Genomic DNA, 24,872 nt, shown 5'->3' with positions numbered 1-24,872 from the left:
CCTTCTATTTTCTATGATTCTCCCAACAATTCTTACTGGGTTTTACATCTGCTGCTATGCTTTTCCGCTCTGATTTCTTATGAGAGGAGAGCCTGCTGTAATTGCTGCAGAAGTTCTTGATATGATTCCTCCAGGAATTTCCCCTGTCGTTCATATTAAAATTTCTACTAGGACTCCTGCAGCCATTCCAGCAAGGATCCTCCAAATACGCTCCAATTGGCTTCTTAAACGGTGTTAGGATAACTTCATATTCTAAATTTGCTCGCCAAACTGGACTGAAATCCTAATTTTCACGATTAAAAATCAATTTGAAGTTTGTTTGTATATGGGAGCGATTTGTTGAATCACCCTTCGTCGGATTTTGTACTGGGCGGAACTGTCGAGCAGTTGCCCTGCTGTCAAAAGGTGAATTCTTCTGAGGATTTCTTGGCGGATTTTCCAGTGATTTCTCAAGAAGTTCCTCCAGGGATTTATCAGAGAATTACTCTAGTGGTTTTCTGCAAAATTTACTCTAAGACCATAGGCGCCAACTTAGGGGGGGGGGGGGGGCAAGCATCGTTTTGCTCCCCAATATTTGACGATTTTTCGATTATCCCATACAAAAAATCAGAAAAACTAGGCTTTGCCCCCCAATAATTTGGCCAAGTTGGCGTGTCTGTCTAAGACTAAGCGGACATTTCCGTTACTGGCGTTCTTACTCCCAGTATCACATGAAATCGAATTCGAAACCTCGTAAATAAAGCTAATAATAATAATAATTATAAAATCGTGAAATTGATCGTATAACATATAACTGCGTAGCAGACGTGGTTATAGGTGGGGTGTAATATCATATAGAATACATATTCTTAAAATCACGCCGATTATTTAAATAGTAAAAAGTTGGAACCAAAAAAAGTTACGTATGACTGTATCTCAACATCGTTAAAAAGCCAATTGGCATTTTATGAAGATAGTCGATGACATTGACCTGAAATATTAAACTGAGAATGTTTTTTTCCGTGACTTTCTTGTAGGACTGGTCTAGTCGCACAAGTTTTTCGTATATCATACTTTCAGGTTCAGCTTCTAGCTTTCAGCTGTAGGTGAGCAAATCTAGATAAGTCAAAATTACATTTTCAGCACTGCATATGACCCCTCCGCCCTCAAAGTGTTATTGAACTTCTGCATATTCAATCAATTACTTGTGATTTTGGTGACTTATTCAAAAGTCCTTTTAAGGAAACACAAATTTGGTCAACAAGTCCAAAAATGATCTAAAAAAATAATTTTTGGCCTTTTGGATAATTTGCTATAACTACTATTGAAAAAGTAGACACATTTTTTCTAGAATTAACCCTCTAATACCCAATCCCGCCTTTAGACGGGGTATAGTTTGAGCATATTTGTAATTTTTGTTTCGTGGGGAATCATTTTTTTTTTTTGGCTGATATTTAGGACTGTTTCGTGTATCTCAAAATGGTTTTTGGTATATTGATGTTTGATGTAAAATTGATGTTTTAGTCACCTTTTAGAAGTCATTGTTTATTTTGTATTAAATCGCTAAAATTAACATATTTAAATTTTTTCCCAAATCATTCTATCCTAGTTTTATAGTTTAAGGGAATCGAATACACTCTTAAATTAATTTCCTTAAAATTACATGGAAAATAAAATTTTCTATGAAAAAAAAATAAAATAAAAATATTTCAACAATAATCATAAAATCTCAAAATGTTTTCATCTAAAAAAATCCGTACCCTAAATAGGCTTCCAGGAAAAATATAAAACTGTGAGGATGTTCAAAAAAAAAATTAGAAAAATCAAAAACTGAAAAATTATTCACGAAATCGAGAATTAAAAAGAATCATCTTCCAAAACATGTTTAAATCGATTTCAGATGACGAAAAATGATATTTAGGTAGATCAAAATAAAAAATTTGGGTATTAGAGGGTTAAATATTATTCATATCCACATTTCCACGTAACCCAATCCTGAATCGTGTCAGAAATAAACTACAAGATAATAAGTTAATAGCTGCTGAATAGATGACCATCAATTAAGCTTATATATTTCATCAACTATTTTCTGCACAAATAATCGATCATATCCAGGATCAGCCATTGCATTCCTGAGCCCATAGAGAGGCACGAAATAGGATTGGATAGGTATACAAGTTCTTTATCAAGCCTAAACACTAATACGGTGGTACTTACTTGCAATCGCACTTTGGCGGTGTCGAGCGGGAATGTGACGAAATCGGCCCAGCACGCGGCCGTTCCGGCTGTCAGCAGTTTGACCCCCACTGACGTTTGGGGCGGTTCTTGGCGTTTCGGAAACTGTTTGTTCATGATGGTGCTCTTTTGGTGTTTCCAAGTCCGGTCGAAAGTTTTTAGCTAGCGTAATTGGCCACGCAAGAGGGCTTCACACAAGACGATACACAAACACAGAATCGTAAAAAAAAAGTTTGGCACTGTTGTTTTTCAGACACTGACTATTATTAGCCTCATAACACCCGTAAGTGACGCGCAATTGCTGGAAGGTCGTTGTAGGTCCTGCCTAAACGATCGCTGCTGACCGAATGACGACGACAAGCAGCTGCCGCAGCATTGGGGAGCCGGATAGCCGAATTCTGCAACGAAAACAAAAAAAGGAATGTGAGAAAAAGACATGAGATGATAGGTTTCGCGATCTGGGTTTTGATAATTGATATCAATATGGGAGGCTTTTCACGAATAGTCATTGTTCTGTTGCAGAGTGAGTGGTGGACTCACAACATCCCATAAGAAGTAACATGGATGTCTCGTAGTGTTAGGGACAATCGTTGACATGGTAAAAAAAGTACTGAAGAGCATCATTTCTTCAATGCGGATAAAATACCGACAAAAAAATGCAAACTCATCGTGCTCTTGCGTTCATTCTCGCGAATTTGCGTATAATTTTCAAACAAAAATCAGCCAATCAATCAGCTGTTCGTGAGCTTGCAGATTGCTTCTCAGCAAGACTCCGGGTACGCCGCCGACTCCCTATAGACATGTTTATTTACTGCCGCGCGTCATACGAAAGCTTCAGCGTCATCGTTGAGGGTGTGGTCTGAAAAGTGGTAGCTGGATCTTCCGCACTCAATTTTTTTGAGAATTGGGAAAATTTAGAATTTTTATTAGTTTAGTTGCGCCAATAACGTGAGTATGGACAACATCAAGCTACTTCTGAGATGCCATTTCAAAGCTTTCAGTATACTTATAATTCTTTGATTTCAGTACAATTTTACACTAAACTGTCTTGTGATGGTTTTTAAAACATTCACAAAACCAATAGTGAATAATTTTGTTTTTTTTTTGTAGTTTTCAGAACCTATTAACAATTAGTAGATTTTTCCACTTATCTAACGCTGTAAAATGATGTAGCAACTTTTGAATTGCGCATCAATTTCCAAATGGGGCTCTTTTGTTTAATAAATCAATTTTATCACCGATAGTATGTACTAATCAAACATTTCGTTTAATCGTTGCTAAATACCGTTTCTGAAATTTTGCAACGCTACAGCTGTATCCTAATTATATTACTTATATGAGATTTACTAATTATCACTGCATACGATTGATATGCCGAACATAACATGCAAATTTCTACTGCAAATTGACGTGTTCTCAATGATATCCAAAATCCAGACGAGCCCCGAATGACCACTCTGATATAAATTGAAATTTCACACATCCTAGATAGAGGAGTCAAACCTAACGGCTGTGGAAACAAAAAAAAATGCAAAAACGCGCGCAACTATATGTGGGTATAGCAACAGACGAATATATGGTTAAACGAACAGCAGGAGACGTAGGCGCAGTTTACATTATCAAAAAATCTGTCACCAACGAGTCACTCGAAACAACCGGTTAATCGGATGACCGCCGGGAGATGATATCAGGCGATCGATACCCGCGCGCATGGACAAGGTCAATTTTGTTTTGGCATCTGTCTCTGATAGTTACTGTTCTCAGCAATATGAGTATCCATTATCTGGACTACGATTTTAACCTTTTTAATATCTTTTCTTTTATTCTGGCGATATATCCATATTAAGATCCATTTTTTTGTATTTTTATTAAAATACCTATCATTTTTTTATCATCTAAAATCGATTTAAACGACGAAAACATTTTGAGATTTTGTTTGTCCGTGGAACTTTAAGGAAAATAATTGTAAAGTGTATTTAACTCCCCAAAAATCTTCTACATTAATAGAATGATTGAGGAAAAATTCAAAATATGTTAATTATTGTGACTCAAAACAAAAGAAACAATGGCATCTGAAAGATGCTTCAATGTTACACCAAAATCTATTTTGAGATATACGGAACAGTCCTAAATCTCAGCAGAAAATATAAAACTCTTGATTGCATGGGTAGAGAAAAAATACAAAAACTATCAAACTATGCCCCGTCTAAAGGCGGAGTTGAGTAATAGAGGGTTAAGTCGAGGGTCCAAGTAAAACCCAAAATTGTCCATACTCAAGTAACCACGATGCTGAAGCCTTATTGCATGCAGATATATACGGTGCATTAGAGCAATCATTACTTTGCATGCAACCTTAGGTTGATTAAAAGTGGAAATGGGCAATTATGCGAAATTGCCTAAGATTTACCTAAGATGCTGTAAGATTATACCAGTATACCAGTATAATCTTAATTTGATTCTATATTTGCCCATTTCCACTTCTAATCAACCTTAAGGTTGCATGTAAAGTAATAATTGCTCTAAATACACCGTATATCTGCATGCAATAAGGCTTCAGCACCGTGGTTACTTGGGTAGCTTTGATGACCAGCCAAATTAAAGTTTTTACGGAAGCGATTTGTGTATTTGACGAGTAGTTGAGTAAAATTCGAAAATCTTTAACGCTTTCATGCGTTAAAAACCATTTCATGACATTAGAAATTATTTCGTTTATCTGCGGCTTTGGATTTTTGAGCCTTAAACTCCATCTTGAATTTTGGGCCGCCATCTTAGGTTTAAGACCGATATTCTAGTCGCCATTTTTGGCCTCCAGACATTTTCTCCATAGGTACCTAATATACCCAAAACTCAAATAAACAGCCGCCATCTTGAATTTTGAGTCACCCTGTTGGATTTTAGAATGCCATCTTCAATATTATTATTGCCATTTTTGGACTCCAGACATGGCTTCCATACCAATTATACACATATTGCACGGTTTTAGAGCCTAAACTGCCCCCACTCGCATAACAGTCCCATCTTTGCTGGGTTTCCTATTCATATGGGACTGTTTTGCGAGTGGGGGCAGTAAAACTCCATTAACTGGTTGCCATCTTGGATATTCTGTTCGCCATATTGAACAGAAGCCATTTTGAATTTTTGGCCGCCATATTGAATATTAGGCAGCCATTTTGAATTTCGGGCCGTCATCGTGGAATTTATGGTTTTCAGTGTTGATTTTCGCGCAAAATTTGCCAACCATTCCAGAGATTACAAAAATCGGCGCAGTTTGATGTGTAGCATCATGGGGCTTGGTTCAATTTTAAATACGGTCAGCTCTACCAGTACTGTTCGAGATAACTAAAATGGTCATAATTCCGGAACGCCTTCACCGATCCGGGCCATTTTTAATAGCAAATAATGCGGTAAGAATGCCGTTCGATTCATGCTAAAATCCAAGGAGAGAAGACAAACTGCACAGCTAGTTTAGATTACCGACTTCGGTAAAATTTTACTGGGTTTTTGAACTGCTGACTACCCGGTAAATTTTCCAGTACTGAAAAGTCAGTAAACATCTAAATAGGCCTTTTCATGTGACAGATCCGTGCATGCATTTGTTTACAAAGCTTGAACAACAGCTGCTAACAAGAACGTGTCATCTTCATAGAAGAACTGTCAAACGCCCGAACAATCAGCTGATTTAAGACGTCAAATGAAAAGGCCCATTGGTAATCTGTCAAAAAATAACCGAGTAAGTCAGTAATTTCTGTGGGGGACTTTTACCGACTTCCAGTAAACGGTTTATTTACTTCAAATTACCGATTTTTTCAGTTTTATCTCTGAATCCCGCTTCCTGGTTTTGATTTTGCTTCAATTTGCTATTCAATACTGCCATTCATAAATATGGGCAGGACGATCAACCCTTTTCTGTGGTTTTGCCAACTTCAGGGTGCACAGCGAAGGATCATTGACGGAATTATGCGGTTTTACGGCACTGCATCGGTGCTGGTGACGTGCCGTTGGAACTACTGCATGAATTGCAAATACAGCTTGCAGGAAATAGAAGTATCGTTGGCGCTGTATGCAACTTCTGCAGAAGTTCCTTTTTTGGATCTGCAAATTAACTTTTTCCACTGATGTATCGCTGATGTACATTCCTTACCTGTAAGTTGGTGAAACCACAGAAAAATTTATCCTCCTGACCGATTTTGAAAATAGTGAGCAAAAACGCAGCAAAATCAAAATGATTACCGAAAGTCGGTACATGATTCTACTGACTTTTTTCAACTTTTCAGCAAAATGTTGATATTACTGAAAAAATACATTCATAATTTACCGAACTCAGTAAAATGTGAAATATTTTACCGAAGTTCGCTTTATCGTCGCTATGATTACTGATACGTCGCCAAATGAGTGGTTTACAGTTCGAGCCCAGTTGAAAAAATTACCGAATTTCTAAATCTAAAATAAGTGTGTGAAAAGTGTTTATTTGCCAAAAACAGTAAACGCACGGGTAAAATAAAGTTAGTCCGGGATTTTGTGTGATATTGATTTTTGTTTTAACCCTCTAATACCCAATTTTTTGATTTTGATCTACATATTATTTTTCGTCATCTAAAATCGATTTAAACATGTTTTGGAAGATGATTCTTTCTAATTCTCGATTTCGTGAATTTCAGTTTTTGATTTTTCTAATTTTTATTTTTGAACATCCCCACAATTTTATATTTTTCTTGGAAGCCTATTTGGGGTGCGGATTTTTTGAGATAAAAACATTTTGAGATTTTATTACTATTGTTGAAATATTTTTATTTAAATATTTTTTTCATAGAAAATTGTTATTTCCGTGTAATTTTAAGGAAAATAATTTTAGAGTGTATTCGATTCCCTTAAACTATAAAACTAGGATATAATGATTTGGGAAAAATTTAAAATATGTTAATTGTAGCGATTCAATACAAAATAAACATTGATTTCTAGAAGGTGACTAAAACATAAATTTTTCAATAATTCAAAAAAAATGTAAATACGCTTTAAAATTCACCAAAAACCATTTTGAGATATACAAAACAGTCCTAAATATCAGCCAAAAATATAAAAAATTTGATTTTTCACGAAACAAAAATTACAAAAACGCTCAAACTATATCCCGTCTAAAGGCGGGGTTGGGTATTAGAGGGTTAAGTGTTTCTGAATGCCATGGTCCGTCTCATCTCACCTTAAGTTTGCTAGTAATGCTCTAGAGTTTAAGCGTTTAAGTTTTCTTCCAAACTCACAATACTATTGATATGGGCGTGTCATTGGCGTATATATTGTTACATGTGATGTAAAGTAACGCTTAAAATGACTTGAAAATAAACTTGTGAAGATTTTCTGATAGTCGAGACTAGAATAGACAGCCATTGATTGAAAGTATCCTTGAAAATAAAGGCATCGACTTCTTCTATCAGTTTTCTTATCATTTATCAATGCTTGCAGCACATCCAAGATGCAATACAAGAATTGAATATTGAAGTGTCCCAAAATAGAAAAAGTGTCAAATAGTTAACTTGGTCACCCTTAGAATCATAGATTATAGTCTTAGAAACAATATTTCCTCACACGAAAACTCAATCAAAAAACATTTAGAGGTTACACGCATCTACAGGGGATACTCAAAATAACTGGGACAGGTAAAATTTTCACTTTTCAAAAAATGTTCAACTCGCTGTAACTTTTCGAAAAGTGCATCAAATATTCTCATTTTTACTGTAAGTTCATCAACTAGTTGTGTATCAGTAGTCCAATTTTGGAGAAGATCGGACCATTGTCCACGGAGTTATAAAGATTCTAGAAAAAGGTAAAATTATCCGATAGCCTACTTTGAGCTGTTATATCTCTGGATTCAATGAACCGAATGCAATGAAATTTTGACCATTCATGACTTGTATAATGAGCTATGAAAAACCTTTGACTTAACTTAAAATTCTTAACACGGAAGAAAATTATAACGATTAGATTATTTTTCTAATAAAACACCAAATTATCCAAAACTTCAACATCGTTTCAAAATTCAAGTAGTTCAATTAATTTCCCTCTAAATGACTTATATATAAATGTGTTTTGAAGGAAAGTTACAACATAGCCGCTAATAAATAGGAAACAATCGGTGAAGTACTAGATTGAAAGTAGTGAGCTGGATTTTTGTATGGTGAGATGATCAATTCTACATTTCTGCAATGAAATGGCGCAAACAGCGTGGGTTATATGATTTTTTGACTAATTTGATGCTGTTTGAGCAAAAGTTTGAGTAACTGCATTGTTGTATTATTTATTTCTTGCAACTTCAACAACACAGTTATCCAAGCTTTTGCTCAAACAGCATAAAATTAGTCAATAAATCATATAACCCACGCTGTTTGCGCCATTTCTTTGCAGAAATGGAGAATTGATCATCTCACCATACAAAAATCCAGCTCACTACTTTCAATTTAGTACTTCACTGATTGCGTCCTATTGAGAAAGTAATGGGATGCATATTAGAAATTGATGAATTTACTAAAAAATCGTGAAATGAATGAAATCGTTATAACTTTTTCTCTTGTTAAAAATTTAAAGTTAAGTTAAATGTTTTTAAGAGTTCATCATATAAGTCATGAATGGTCAAAATTTCATTGCAATCAGTTCATTGAATCCGGAGATATAAAAGCTCAAAGTTGGCTATCGAATAATTATACCCTTTTCAAGAATCTTTATATCTTCGTGAAGAATAGCCCGATCTTTTCCAAATTTGAACTGATACACAACTAGTTGATGAACTTACTGTAAAAATTTGAGAATATTTGATGCCCTTTTCAAAAAGTTACAGTATTACTGTATTTTATGGTAAAAAATGACGATTTTTGGTATTTTTACCAAAAAAAAATGCTAATATAAAAAGAAATAAAAGTCATCAATCTCAGTAAATCAGAGTTATGGGTCCCGCAAACAAGGTTTGGGGGGAATTTAGGTCATCAAAGTTGATTTCGGCAAAAGTTAAATCACAGACAAACAGACGTAATACTTGCGAAATTTCCATCGACCACGCTTTTAACGATCATTTTAAATTTTCATAGTTGTGGCTTTCACAACCAGAGGCACGCGCATCGTTTTTCTATGCGTTTGACGTTTCACACTAGCGCCTTCTGTTGACGATATTGCACAACACAGTGATTCGTGCAACTTTTCCACCAGGTGATGGTAGTGTGAACTGGTCGATGGATTTCCATGAAAATCGTTCAAAGCGTTACGTCTGTTTGTCTGTGGTTAAATTGTAAAAAAATCGCTATTTTTTACCATTTTTTTTTTCAAAAAAGCACAATTTATAAGGATTTTGAATTTTTTCCTTATTTTATAGAAAATTTTGTGTAGATTCCTCCTCTCTTCTTGGCGTAACGTCCTCACTGGGACAAAGCCTGCTTCTCAGCTTAGTGTTCTATGAGCACTTCCACAGTTATTAACTGAGAGCTTCCTCTGCCAATGACCAGTTTGCATGTGTATATCGTGTGGCAGGCACAGTATCTTCGTGCCCAAAGAAGTCAAGGAAATTTCCTTTACGAAAAGATCCTGGACCGACCGGGAATCGAACCCGTCACCCTCAGCATGGTCATGCTGAATACCCGTGCGTTTACCGCCTCGGCTATATGGGCCCTTGTGTAGATTATTTCGGCTGAAGACAACTATCTCCTTCATGGGTTCAGATATTGATATTGTAGTGATAACACAATCAATGAAAAAATCGGGTTTTCTTACGTTATTTGATTCATGGTGAATATCAATCGGCGTTTTTCGAAGGTAGTCCGTGACATTTACCTTAAATATTCGAAAAATAGCGGGCTTTTTTGCGGACCGTGACTTTCTTGCAGAACCGCAATTGTCAAAAAAATGAATGTCATTGAGTAGCTTGTGGCAACGAGGGTTAGCGCATTTCATAAAAATGTTCAAACTCATTTTTAAGTTACTTGGAGGCCATACTGAAGCGACCGGTAGAATACAAGTAGCCGGTAAATCCACAATAATAAATTGACACTGTGCTGCGAAAGTTGGAAGGAATGGAAATGGCTTTTTCCACCCGTTTCTGTACTAGCGATGGCTATGAACTTATGAATATAGGGTGGGGCGGGGCAAGATGGGTTACCTAAGGATGGATCACCATAACTTTGTAAATACAAATCGTATTGGTTTGTATTTGTCCGCTACTCCTTAATTTTTTTGAGGCCAACTTTGAGTTTAATAGGTTACAAAAAAAACCTCTTAACGAAGAGAACAAAACTGTCGAAAATACGTAAGTTCCCCCATATTGATAATTATTACACAGACAAACAGACGTAACTCTTAGAGGAAATTTATCAGAAACTTTTGACCGGTGTCTTCTTCATGAGCACACTGCCACCTGTTGGTATAACCGCGCGAGACACTGTCGGCCGAGAGGGATTTTGATTTCAGGATTGTCAACACACACACTACTACACGAATCGCCTGTAATTTGCAGGGGGATGACGAAGGGCCAGAATCAGGAACCCAACATTTGATTCAACATGGCGTCCAATGTTTTTGTTTTGATTGCTTTTTATACGGCAAAAATGCGCTTGAAACATCGACACTGCTTCGATGCTACATATAATATCGTGCAAAGTGATAAAGAAAGAGAAACAATCATCAAAAACAACAATTTCGCTTGAAATGTGTAATTTCCGAAATAAGCACTAGCAACACACGAGCCACACACCCGAAAATCAGGAGCAAGTTAGGGTATACTGTCCAGAAAGTGGGTACGAAAACGCACCGTACCAAAAACGATGATGGGTGAGGCGGCAATGTACCAAGTTTGACAGCTGTGTCACCCCACTGGTAATTTGCGTTTGTATCATTCAGCAACGAGTACACTGGCAAATGTCAAAGCAATCGAACACTAGTGCCTCTGGTGAAAGGATCGCGGAAATCAAATGAAATTTGAATTGATTGTTAAATGCATGTAACCAAGCCGATTTGAAGAGTGTTACGTCTGTTTGTCTGTGATTATTAGTTATAGTAAAATAATTCTAACAAAACCTCCATTTTCGGAGTTGAGCCAATTCCCATAATTTAGGAGATTTTAGTATTTTTTTTTTTTTTACATGACTAAGGGCCGATTTCTTCACGTCGGCTTAACCGGTAAGCCAGGCTTACCCATATAGTTAAACCTGGTTTAACGCTTAAGCCAGGGTGAAGAAATCGGCCCTAAGCCTATTGTACTTAGGATCCCATTAGAAATCAAGGCCATTGGACCCCACGGCACAAATGATTGTATCTTTTGATCATGACTTCCTAGAATAATGCTGTCTTCGACAAAATTATTCTGCAGACCAAGAGCATTCTTATAAATTAATTGAATCAAAATTACCTCAGTAGATGGCGCTAGTGTGTATTCAAATTACAGATTGGAAGCTTGAATATCTTGATACTCCAAATGCATAGAATGTTCGTGTCTTCTGCAAAAGTGTTTAATATATCAAAATCTATTTCATAATAAAGATTATGCTAATGTTTTTCTGCGAACTGGCGCTAACAGATACATATTCGCTCAGCATCCTAGACACCCTGCGTGACAAACGTCCTCAAAAAAGTAAACTTCTTTTGAGGTGAATGTCTTGATGCAATATAATGACAAACATTACCAATAATTCTTATTCGATGGATAATTTACTTCAGAATTAACTCACCAGGTGGCGGAAGTATAGTTTCAAAGATTACATATGGAAAAGACTTTCGAACCACATTTTAAAAATGTAATATACATTTGTTAGGTAGGTACTTGATTTCTCGTTCGAGAGAAAATATAGTAAGTTGATGACTTCGGCAGATTTATTGATATGAATGTAATTTTTCCATTTTACTAATTTCTGATTTTAAATCATCTCACTAGATGGCGCTCCTGCACAATCAATTTATTTCACCGATATCTCAGTCCAACGAAAAGATATAATTTTGGTATCTTCTGTAAAGATCTTCGTCTAACCAAGCGTTACCCGTTGATGTAGTTATTAGTGATTAATACTCCTACCGGGTGGCAATGGGGCATATTTTACAGATAACACTAGTTTACAAAATAAAACGAAAGTCGTGAGCTTCTGTCAACGACCAAAGTTTTTAAAGTACAATTTAGCACTGATTTCGAAACCGTGCTTCAAAAAATTTTAAGTAGAGCAGTTTTTGAGATTTAGCTCAATATCAAGTTTTACAACTTTTAAAAATATGGAATTTACTAAAATTCAAATATCTTGCGTTTTGTTCAACCAATTACAAATCTTTTTCCATAAATTAAAAGCTGAATACAATACCATTCGATCATCTGAATGCAGGTTTTGCGTCAGATTGATGAAATTCAAGATATTGGCGAGTTTTAGGGACGATCTTCTTAAATTTTAGTCAAATTTCCAAAAATATTTGTAGAAATGTATTTTTTTCAATAAGAAAAAAACAATATAAAAATTCTTTCTCAACGTTTATTTGACATATCATATGTAGGCGAGTTACAGTAAAAAAAATCAGCTTAATCGGAGCATTGATTACGGAGAATGCGATGTGTGAAGTGAGTAACGTTGCTTAAAAATAGAACAAAAATTGATTTCAAATCATCAACCTTGTATGGAAAGTCGAAAAAATTTCCGCTCCACTGTAATTTTTTTCCTTCGCGTTTTCAAACTCAGAGCATGATTCTACACCAAAAATAATCATCAGCTTACCGAGTTCAAAAATGCTGTAAACTAGTGTAATTTTGGCCCAGTGAAAACATACAAAGTCAGCACCTTTGACAAAATCACACAAATTATTGAGATAAGTTGGCCCACTGAAAAAAAAAACATGTTCGAAGACACCTCACTTGATTCCTTCCAAGGTTTCTTCAGGTATTTTTCTACAAATTTCTATAGGGATCCGGGTATTTCTCAGGGCTTCTCTCAGGATGCCTTCATCAGGGTGTCTACTCATAACTCAAAATGAAATTCCCTGAGTTTTCCAGGTTTTTTCAGATGAAATTTCAACAATTTCATTTCATTGAATTATAAATAAAATAACCCAAATTTTCTACAAATAATATAAAGGGTGACTTAGGGTATCATCGGCAGGTTGGTTCTCTTCGTCATGATGGATTTATGTCGGCCAAATTGCCTAAAACTTGATCATATTCAGCTTGGTTGGGAAGGATTTGATGTCAACTCTGAATTCAACAGCTGAAACCTAGGTTTAAAAAAAAACCATGACAAAGAGAACAAAACTGCCGAAAATGCGTAAGTTCCACTGCTCTTCAAAAATCTTTCAAGATTCCTGAGCGTAATTCGTGGAACTTCTTACAAAGTAACTTCCTGGCTTTTCGCAAGATTCTTTCACGATATATCTATTTGAGTACGTCCCGACTTTCCGAAGTTTTCCGATATACTTCCAGAGATTCTCGCTGGATTCCTCTTTTTTTTTACCAAATAGTTTATTTATTGGCTCGATCGTTTAACAAAAAACTTTACGGAGCCGATATCTGATCGAATAGATTCAAAAATATTCAAAAGATTACATCAATAAAACTGTATTCGGGTGCATTTCTTCTTTGGTCGCGGTACGGAGCCGGAGCTTGAACCACCACCAGAAGCTGCGAATCGAGCCCGTCGCTGAGCCACCCTATCGTCCGCCAATGTATCCTGACTCTCGCTGACCTCGTCTTTCGATGGGGTTTTGTCTACCTTCCGATTCATCGCATTAGATTTGGTTTCAGCGCTGGATTCCTCCTGAAAATCCATCCAAAACTATTCAAAATTTCTTCAAGAATGTCATTGGTTTAGCCTCGTTGCCATGATTTTTTTTTTCTCGAGAATAGCTTCTTATCCGTAGCCACTCCGTGTTAAGTATCGTTCAATCGGTACAGCCGACGGCTGAAGCCAGTGCCCGTATCTTTTTAGTGGTTTTCCGGGATAGTTATCCAATAGTTTATATCGGGATTTTTACCGATAGTTACGGAACTTAGTCCGTAGCTACTTTCAGGATTCCATGAGGAATTAAGAATTCCTCCTTGGATGTTCTTAATATTTCTTCTCGGGAATACTATTACCTAGAACTTTTTTCAAGATGTTTCATTTTATCTCCGGTTTCTCCTGAAGTTCTTGTCGAGATTTCTTCAATAACACTTTGCGGAGTTTTTCGCAAGATTTATTTGAATTCCCTCAAATATTTCTCCAGGAACTTCCTATAAGGTATTTCGTAAGTTATCTCAGGAGACATTCTGAGGAAAACCCGTAGAAGAATCCCTGCAATAATTTTCGGAGAAATCCCTAAAGGAGTATCCAGAATCTCGGGATAATTTCTGTTAAAGATTACTGGAAGAAATTTGGGAATAATGCTGCAGAGAATATCTGTAAAAAAATCTCCGGTGGATCACTGCCAGAAATCTGGTACAACTACAAGGAACAGCCTGGCTCTGAAAGAATGCAAGAGAAGAATTCAATGAGAAATATCAGCAATAACTTCTGTGGAAATCCCAGAAGGCACTCTAGAAAAAAAATCTTAGGAGAAAGTCCAGGGTAAATTCAGATAAACTCTGAGAAGCATCTCATGACCTACATCTGAAGGAATCGTCTGAGAGAAGTTGCAGGAGATACTCCGAGAGAAATCTCAGGTAAAACATCAAAATAAACCTCGCGAAAACTTTTAAGAAATTCCTGTAGGAGACCAGGAAGAACATTTCGAAGAAAGCCCAAAGCAATTGTTTGAAGATATCACAGGAAAAAAATGAAAGAAATCTCTTGAGGAACTCTTGCAGTAAATTCGTGAAAACTCGTTCAGAAACCCTTGGAGGAACTTTAGTAGAAACCCCACGAATAACTCCTTTAGCAACACCGAAAGAAATTCTGGGAAGATCTTCTGGGGATGTCCCAAGAGGAACACCGGAAGAAATCGTGTAAAATTTCCATGAGGAATGCCGAAAGAAATTCCACGATTTATCCCGACAGAAATTCTTATAGAGTATTCGGTATAAATTCTGGTAGGAATCCTACGAAGATTTCTTTGAGCAAAACACTAGAGGAACTCCGGAAGGAAATAGTATCCCCGTGAAAAACTCCAGGAGAAATCGGTTGGAATTAGGGAATCCTGGAAGGAATCCGGTAGTATACCTTTCCGGAAAAAAAAATCAAAATGGAATACCAAGAAAAAGCGTCAAAAATGCGGAAGGAATTTTATAAGAAATCCTGAGAGACATTCCAGGAGGTAATTCTAAAGATGTTCCAGAAAGAAACCCTGACGGAATTTCTGGAAAAAGAACCTTGTAGCGGAATTTCTATATGGATTACTACCAGGTTTTTATTTATTCATACGACCCAATGTTTTTTTTATCGGAGTAAAATTTCCCGAGTACTCAAGATATTCCTTGAGTATTTCAGGTCTTTCCCTGTTAAATAAAATTCCATGAGGATTCCCGGTTTTCCAGGTTTTTCCAGGCAGTAGACACCCTGTTCATGGTGTTCTAGTAACAACATCAGGGGTTCTATAAAATTGTCACCAATAATTCCATCGATGATTGCTCAGGGATTCTCATATGGATACCTTCAGGAATTTCTGAAGGAACTCAAAATAATACAGGGATTCTTTCAGTGATTCTTGCCAAGGTTCCTCCAGGGCTTTATCTAGGAAATCCACTTATTCTCCAATTTTATTTTCAGGAATTCCTCCAGGGATTGTTTTAGGAACTCTACCAGCGACTCAACTCAAAATTAATAGAAGCTACCTCCCGGTATAACTCCTGGAATTCCTCCCATGAAGCAAGAATTCCCCCTGGTATAGTTCCTGGTATAGTGACGTTTCACACCAGCGTGATTCGTGCAACTTTTCCACCAGGTGATGGAAGTGTAGACTGAGCGATGGATTTCCATGAAAATCGTTCAAGCTGTTACGTCTGTTTGTCTGTGTGTGAATATTCAACCTACCGAATAACTCAAAAGACACCATCTTTCTAAGTAATCAGAATCTTGAGATATATAAGATATAATATTTGTATGCTCACTAGCGCCGCCTTGTGGTGAAGTATCAAATCAAACGGTTCATCTGTAAGCCCTTGCCCAAGCAAACAACTTTGCCGAACTCTACTAGTAGTCAGGATCTTGCGATATATGAGAAGTTAATTTCTTCACTGCCGTAATTCTGCAAAGTGACGTAAGCGACATTGATAGTTTTTGCCCATTTTTTGGTTATATTGCATAAAACTCTTGCTCATCCTCTATGTTTTCTTCCATAGATGATAGAATACGACTAGATCTTGCATTCTAATACAGCCGGCATACCACAGTGTTATTTTTACACCAGATATTATATTTAATGTACCAAGAAATATCGACATTTTGAATGGCGCTTACGTCACTTTGCAGAATTACGGCAGTTCAGTGTTACATCTGTTTGTCTGTGATGTCACTATGGGTTCATTCAAATAATACGTAACACTAAATTGAAAAATTTAAGAACATGGGATAAAGAGCCGCGTTACAAGATTTGTATGGAAAATTGTATAAAGCGTAACACAGCGCTTGACCCCCCTCGTTACTCCTATCGTTACGTAATATTTGAACTACACCTTTTGAGCCGCAGGGCAGGTGTGTCTACCCATCTACAGAAGTGTAATTTACCCTATTGTTTTCAGCGTCTTGTCCGCTTACGTTTCATCCTATGGATTGGGAACATTTTGGAATGCTCTCTAGCGCCACGTAGCAGTAATTTATTGTACTAAACTGTTTATCACTAGATAGGCCTTGACATATTTAACATCTTTGCTGACAAACTTAACTCAGGCCAAACATGTCTAAAGGTCCAATCTGCAGAAGAGAGGCTCTCTTTGGTTTCCCTCTCTTTTGTTAATATCTCAGCTGTTTATTTGTATTATGATTGTCTCCCTGCATTGAACGATGGTCAAAACAATCGTCATTTGATTTGTACTGCAAAAATAGTTGAAAAGAGTACCATTACATTGCAATAATTGAAAGAGAAAGTGAACAAAAAGAGGCTCTCAAATGCAGATAGAACCTATGGAAATGTTTGGCCTGAACTCTTTTAAAAATTAAGGATCACGAGATATACGAGAATAATATATGTTGGGGTCCAATGGACCTTTATTTAAGGTATCCATTTGAAGGTTAAAAATGTATTTTCAGATCTAATAATACACGAGTGAAAGAGTCGCAAATCTTTTCACTAATCGCTAGAAAATTATCACAAGGAATCAATAACAGATTATGGCAGAATCTTCAAAAACATTGCAAACGTGCTGCAAATATTAAAAAAAAAATGTCATAGATATGGGAACAAACTTGCTAAGTATTTTGCCAGCAACTCATCGTGAGTCTAGCTTGAAATCTACAAAAATAATTAGGAAATATCCACCAAAAAGAAGCGGCAATATTTATTTCATCCAGGGTCTAACGTGGAATCTGCAATGCAAAGAATGTCAGAAGGAGTAATATGCTACAGCACTCGGAAAAACATGAATTTATTTTTTTAAAAATCTTGCAGAGAATATATCAAACTGTTTACAGATCGTGTGCGGATTTGGCAAATGATTCTGGAAAAATATTATTGTCATAAGTAGCTCGAGAAAACATCGCATATCGTGCCAAGTTTTTCAATGAACTTGAAAGGGTGACGTTGGGTATTAACGGCAGGTTTGTTATCTTCGTCAAGGGTTTTTTTTTCTTGCCCTGATTTGATCAGAAAACTTGAATTTTATCGTATCTAAAAAGAGCAACAGCAAGAAACATGTATCATCCAATCATACGTGGATATAATAAGAAGCAAACATCACAACTAAGAACGTGGATGTTTATGGGGCATAAGATGGAATGATACAGTTTAAAACAATGCACATTATTGGCCCAGGACCCAGATTTACGAGCAAAGATGCATTCAGCGCCTTCAAATGATTTTTGAGACAAATATGTTGTTCCTTTTTCCCAATGTACATTAAAATTAGGCAGGTCCATATTTTCATAGAAATTTGAAAATTGGAAACATCCTTTTCTTTGCAAGATCATTTATCAACTTTGAGCAAGACTGTTTTTATGTAGCTTTATAATTGACCGATCTAGATATTTTTCTGGCTTAGCTTGAATGGTTCATGAAAAACCGGTTGAATTGAAATTGTAGCTTTCTCAGTTCATAAGTTCATTCAATTCGTAAATGAAAGAATTCTGATAACTGACAATATGTTTATTTAATATGTTTTTACAGCTTTTAACTAACATTGAAAACACTTCAGAAATGTTGTAATATAAAGAATCGACTGAAAAATACCATTCTATTATATCTGACAATGCAATCACATTATTTACAAACAATGCAACAACATTATTTACAAACCGTATACCCAAACAAATGCGTAGAAAGTAGCATGTAGACTAATTATGAAAAACATCTTATTAATATATCCTAATGAAATCACACTTAACCTTTACAGATTACATGTACGATATCCTTCTTCTTGAATCAGACATCAACAAAATATTTACCTCTTATCCAACGTCGTCTCGTCACTTTCAATTGGCGCATCAACCATAAACAGATCACTATTTTTCGCGCCTGACTAACTTTCGGTAAATAACACGCGTAATGGTCTTCGTTCACCTTCGCCCCAAACTTGCCGTATGTTTTCAATTTATCACTCAAACACTTTGTCCCCTTCTAAGCACTTCGACGTTCAGTGTTTACCGGTCAACACCTCTTTCACGACTGATCCGACCGACCCCTTCTCGACCTGATCGTTCGTTCAGCTCGGTTAGTGTTTCTCCGCCGTTTGCTCGATCACCACACACCCGCCTTCGCATGTACCTAGGTCCTAGGTAAAGTTTTTCCTGCTTTCCGCTTTGTGTCCCCGCTAACAACAACTAACAATGTTCGACCGACGACTTTGTCCAAGGCTTGAAATCTTTCCACCGCCCTCTGCTCACTCTCTCGCTATATTCGTATATCGTTAGCTCAACGCAGCAGGAACTAAACTGAACTGAAGCTTGAAACCGGCGAATCTGACCGTTTTAAGGCTACCCGAACAAGGCGCGATCCTCTCTACCTATACAAGCATCGCGCCCAACTGCTTTGCTACTGCTACCCCGACTCGAGCCGGCGTCGTCGTCGATACCTAACTGGACACTGGAGAGGAGAGCGTCTTACCGGCGTCCGCGCGCACACCGTCTCATCACGACCAAAACAAGCGTCGACTTTTGGACGTCGAGTCGGCTCTTATCATTCTTCGTTGTTTTGTTTTGATGATTCGTCGTCGTCGTCGCCACCTTCATGTAGGCGCAAAGTTTGCCGTCACTTGCGTCGCGTCGTTCTGCAATCAACCGGTCGTACATTTCGAAAGCGCGCCCGCGCACACCCGCGCAACCGAAATCGATGATGGTCGCCTAAACGTGCGCATGGATTCAACGGTCGCCATATTTTCTGATTGGATAGATTGATGGGGTTCAACTTGCTTCTATAGCTTGTGGGCTTGTTTTGTTGTTATAATAACAACACAACATTATCACTTTATTGAGCGAGAGTCCATTGAATGTGGATGAACTTCGGTCCGTTCAATGGATTGTTATTGGCAGTGGAGATGTGCGTTTTATTGGCGCAGCGATTGATTAGGGTCTAAATAGAACGAATCGTCAAAGGCGCTTGACTACAATGAGGACGTGTAGATGCACCACGGATGGCGTAGCTTCAATTCAGCGCCCAGTAGGGGAACAGAGCCCAAAATGCCAAGATGGGGTAAAATGGCCCAACTCATAAAATCATTCCTGAATGGGACTTGATCATTGCTATAGGTGAATGGTGTCAAGATATGTTTGCATTAAACAATCTTCTAGAAGCTAGGCCGCCAAACCCACGGAAAATCTTTTGATTTCCCAATGAAAATTGGCAACTTCCGGTTTTTCGTACTTGCAATTAAGGTTTTCGGGTGATTTTATGACCAGCCAAGTGTTTCCAAGTAGATTGAGGCACCCATGGAGGCGCATGGTTGTTAATGTTTACGCTATCCATGTTAGGGGTCATTCAAATATGACGACCATCGTTTAGCGGGGAAGGGGGGACTCTCATTGTATTGAGTATACGGAAAAAAACGTGGCAGAGGGGTGAAAGTGAGACGAAAATGCCAGAAAACTGATGGACGTAATTTTTTAATGTTTTCATGAAGTGACATCTTACCCCATGGCAGATGGCCTTTTTGCACCACTTCCGTTTTACGAACCAGTTTTTGAAATCGCTAAAAACTGATGAAATTGCAAAAATTTAGTGAATACTTTTGCTGAAGCATCGAGCAAATATTGTCTAGTTGCTGTTACCACTTTGAAAGCCTACCAAATGAGGCTACATATCATTGAAAACGTTGAAAGTTTGAAAAATGGCATATTGCCCCACTTTCCCCTATTTGGACTGTAGGAAGGACCGATGTTTATTTAGTTTTCCTGAATAATTGGGTTTCCGAGATCGTCCCAACACATTTACAGTCGAGTCTCCTGACGCTGCCACCCACTTTACGCCCACCGCAATTTCGCAGCTGTCTTGCATCCAAATCCAGCTGATTTTTTGAGTGCAGTTAGTGCTTACGGAACGTGCGATTTGCGTCGTCTTGGTTTTGTTCTGTTAATTTTCACGGGTCTCCGGGTGGTTTCCCTGCCTCTGACAATAGTACCAGGCTCCGCCGCTTCCAAACTTCTGGGAAGAATCCGTGCTCCTGTCATTTCTGCATAGCAGACCTGAACATCCCGGTAGCCACTGTGATAGCCAGGTTATACCAGGTTCGGAACTCCGGCCGGACCTAGGGCCTAGCCTACGCTACGGCACTTTGCTATCCCCGCAAGTTTTTCATCGGTGACCCTTCCCTCATCGGAAGCCCCAGCCCAGCAGTCTTACGAAAGAAGGCCAAGGACTAGGATCATGGCGCGGAAAAAGTCCATCGGGATCGTCGGAGATTGCTCTGTAGGAGCCATTACAACTTTTGTCTTGGCTGTCGCGATCCTGTAGGGCTGTAGGCATAACGTTAATAAGTTTCGCATTGGCACTCTGACAGAGACCCTCAAAGCAAGCCTTTTAGCTTGCTCTTATCTCGGTCTTCAACGCGTCTTTAGCTCCTCATCAGTACGTGCTTGGTGCACCCGCTGCTTAGCCCGTAGGTAGGCGCGTCGGAGGTTCGCAATCGCTTGAGTCCACCAGTACCCTAATGGTCTCCCAGTCCTAGAGTGGACTTACTTAGGCTTGGTCGCATCACATACACGCGAGAGCACCTCTAGCTAATCGTCTCTGCTTAAGGACAGACTTGTTAGAATCACAACATGGCCGCCACAATGGCCGACTTTGGCACCTACTCACGATTTCGAGGGCACAAATCTCTTCGTAAACAAAATCAGCGCACCTGATCTTCTTATTTTAAGCTTGTTACGAGTGAGCAAGAACAGAATAATGAAATGCACTGTTGTGTGAAGATTGCTTCTTAAGATTTGTGCGTTTGAAATACTGATGCACTGTTGAAGCGGGATTTTGAGACGTTTGTCCTTAAATCGAGTAATAACCGTTCACGGCGGTACGCCTCCCTTAATACCTCGTCGTTGAAGTATGATGTCTTCCACCTACAAGGGCTTGTAGGGCGCTCCAGTTCAAACTGCTTGTTAGACCAGTAGGCGAATTCCGGCGCACTTTTTCTTCGAAGAGAAGAAAAATTTCTTGCTGGTAGGCAATGGAAGAAAATTTCTTCTCTTCGAAGAAAAAGTGCGCCGGAATTCGGCCTCAGGACTAAAAGAAAGTAACGTCTATGATCGATTCGGCTACGTTCCAGCTAAAGGTACTTTTGGTGCTAACATTATCGACATGGGATGGTAACAAAAGGCTGAATTTCAAAAGGCTGAATGCACATAAGGCTGAATACAAAAGGCTGAAACTATGGATATGTAACAAAAGGCTGAAATTACAAAAGGTTGAAATAACAAAAGGCTGAAAACAGGGCAAATTCCAAAACTTGAAATATGCATAATAATGAACTCTATAGAATCTGAGCTGAGGGTTTAATTATTTCAAAGACAGTATTACACAAGGTATTATATTTTCCGGGATACTATTCCCCGGAGTGGCATTTGCCGAAATGTCGTTCCCATTGGTGCTGTGTCATTATGCCGAAGGATATCAGGCCTCAAATGCCACTAAGGCGAATGGGTTATAATGATTTTAATGCTAAGGGGGTTTACTAGGCAGCCTAGTTGAATAGTTAAATTATGATCTATGCATTTACCTCGAAAGAACAGCCTTTCTAAAAAAGCGGGAAAAATCTCTGATGGAAGAGTAAGTATTGTGGCCGCAAATAGTACAGTATAACGACCAAGCGGAAAGGTTTGATGATAATATTTGCATACTAATAACTCTCCCGTGAGTGATTTTTCCTTATATTAAAAATATGCTGTTCTTTTGAGGTATTTGCATATATTCAGTGTTGGCATTCTTACCAATGTGTAAAATGCAGCGAGCTTTTGCGTGCGCATATTCCTTAAAAACGATTCATCGGAGATTTCCCCTTCTTTTGAACATAGGCCTTTCTTACTGTGTTTGAATGTTATAGCTGCATCTTTTTTTATCAAAGGTTTTCTTTCTTTTAAAATGTTGAAAGAACCATAATTTAAGTTCAGGTGTTGAAGCTGCGTACTTTTTACCAGATGTTTCTCCTTCTTATAAAATAGGCTATTCTTTCAAGCAGTATTGTATTCGAACAGAACGTGGGCAAAAAATGAACTGAACACTTTAAATTTTTTGGTCGACAAAGCATTGAACTTGCCTGTCAGAGCTTTTGCTGCTTAAGAGCGCCCGCTCGGTTCCCATTCGACTCTGAGTTCACATGGGCTTATCTTCATCATTAAATCCTATGTGTCTTTTTTCCTAGGACTAGAACCTTGTGCCGCATCTACATGTTTGGACGTTATTATGTTTTGTCACAGGGAAATGCATCATAGATCCTTTGGTAAGACATTGTGGTCTCGGATATTGAAATACAGCTCCAGGAATTTAGATTTTTCGAAACACACGATGATCGGACTGGTTCACTCTTCAATAAAAGGAGATTGAATTAGCCCAAAAGATTGCCAAAATTGAAGTTTGAAATGGCGCAAATATGACCATTTTAGTATCACAGATACCAGGGTAACATGTTAGTCTGCATGCTACGGGTTCAGTCCTTTCCAGTTCATGCCGCGTTCAATTTGCATGTTCAAATATATTTGATCGCAGTGTGCCGAGTATGAACTTCAATGCAAATTGAACGCGTACACAGTGCAGTGCTGCAACTCGGTTTTGAATTCTTATGCGCACAATATTGGGGGAAATAGTTTCTGTCGATATGTGATGCTAATAAACCTGTTTAGTCACCCGGAGTTCCTTGAGAAACTTAATCAGGAATGGCCAACTGATGGACCGACGATCAGACTCTATTGGTTTAGGCAATTTTATGATTTTCGATAAGGCCGGAACAAATCTCATTTTCTTCTTTTGTCACTTTGCTCATTGACTCGTCAAGGGGGTGGATAATAAATAATAAATGTATTTGTTGAAAAATTACCCAAACAATTAGGCAAAATTATAAAACTCATCGGATTTGTTAAAAAAATTTCTCGAAAACTCTAATTTCAGTTTGAAATTTTAATTTTTTGTATAATTTATTTGTGTCCCCCCTCAAAATGTCGTATTCCGACCAAAATTTTCCGAGGGGGGGTGACATTAGAGAAAATCGAAATTTGTGTCAGCCTAATTCATGCCAATAACTCCGTTACTGTATTGTATTAAATCATATGATTGGAAATCCGGATTTTCCAAAACCCATGTTGACCGGACTGGTACGCTCAGATAATGTTCCAATAGCAGAAGAATTTCTGAATCTAATGAGCTCAAAATGTTTGAAATCTGTGGAAGCATGGTGGAGGTATGGCCATTTCAGTTTCGTGGATTTCGCTAGTGTTCAATTTAGAGCTCGCACGCGTTATAAATTTAGAACTGAACAAAGTTCAAACATTTTTGAGCAACAGTTAGGTACAATAATTTTTGCCTCAACTACCGCTTATTACCCGAATTACCCGAACAATTGTTTACATCTAAGACTCATTCAACCTAGTTTCCGAGTTGACACACACAATACTTCAAATGAGTGGAAATAAATTGTTGGCGAAATGCTTTGTCAATTTGAGCTAAAATAGTTTAGTATTAGCGGGGTATTGGCCGATATGATACTGAAGAAAGTACAATAACATAGACATTATAATACCGAAATCCATAAGATTATGTTCCACTTGAATGTCTTTTCATCAGTTAGAGTTAGCTCACGTGACCAGATGTCCATTCGATGAATAGTCGATTGAATGTCATATACTTCCTCTTCCGTAAAATGGGTTTTGACCAAATGACCGTTTGACCAAATGTGCTTTCGAGCAAAGGTTCTTTTGTTTCCTATGATCATTTTCAAGTCGAGTCAAATATTTATCAAAGACCAATAGATTAGCCATAAATGTCCAAAATGTCATTTCATTCGATTCTCTGCAACTTTCAAAACTTTTCAACATGTTGATATCTTTCAGCCTTTTGACGCTTTCAGCCTTTTGATCATTCAGCCTTATGTGTTTCAGCCTTTTGATCATTCAGCCTTA

General features: G+C 37.7%; 1 protein-coding gene across 1 annotated transcript in view; it reads right to left on the bottom strand.

Moving 5' to 3' along the window:
* LOC109426896 (dicarboxylate carrier SLC25A8) overlaps positions 1-19,299 on the bottom strand; it is a 32,710-nt gene extending 13,411 nt beyond the window's left edge. Inside the window, exons 1-2 of the mRNA XM_062842606.1 lie at positions 18,723-19,299; positions 2,197-2,612 (exon numbers count right to left, since the gene is read on the bottom strand). Of these exons, the coding sequence (XP_062698590.1) occupies positions 2,197-2,331 (135 nt within the window). The 5' untranslated portion in view covers positions 2,332-2,612; positions 18,723-19,299. The remainder of the gene's footprint in view (positions 1-2,196; positions 2,613-18,722) is intronic.
* Positions 19,300-24,872: the final 5,573 nt, after the last annotated feature.

Source organism: Aedes albopictus, chromosome 3 (genome assembly GCF_035046485.1).
Source record: "Aedes albopictus strain Foshan chromosome 3, AalbF5, whole genome shotgun sequence".
NCBI lineage: Eukaryota > Metazoa > Arthropoda > Insecta > Diptera > Culicidae > Aedes > Aedes albopictus.
This window is presented reverse-complemented; position numbering and strand designations above follow the sequence as displayed.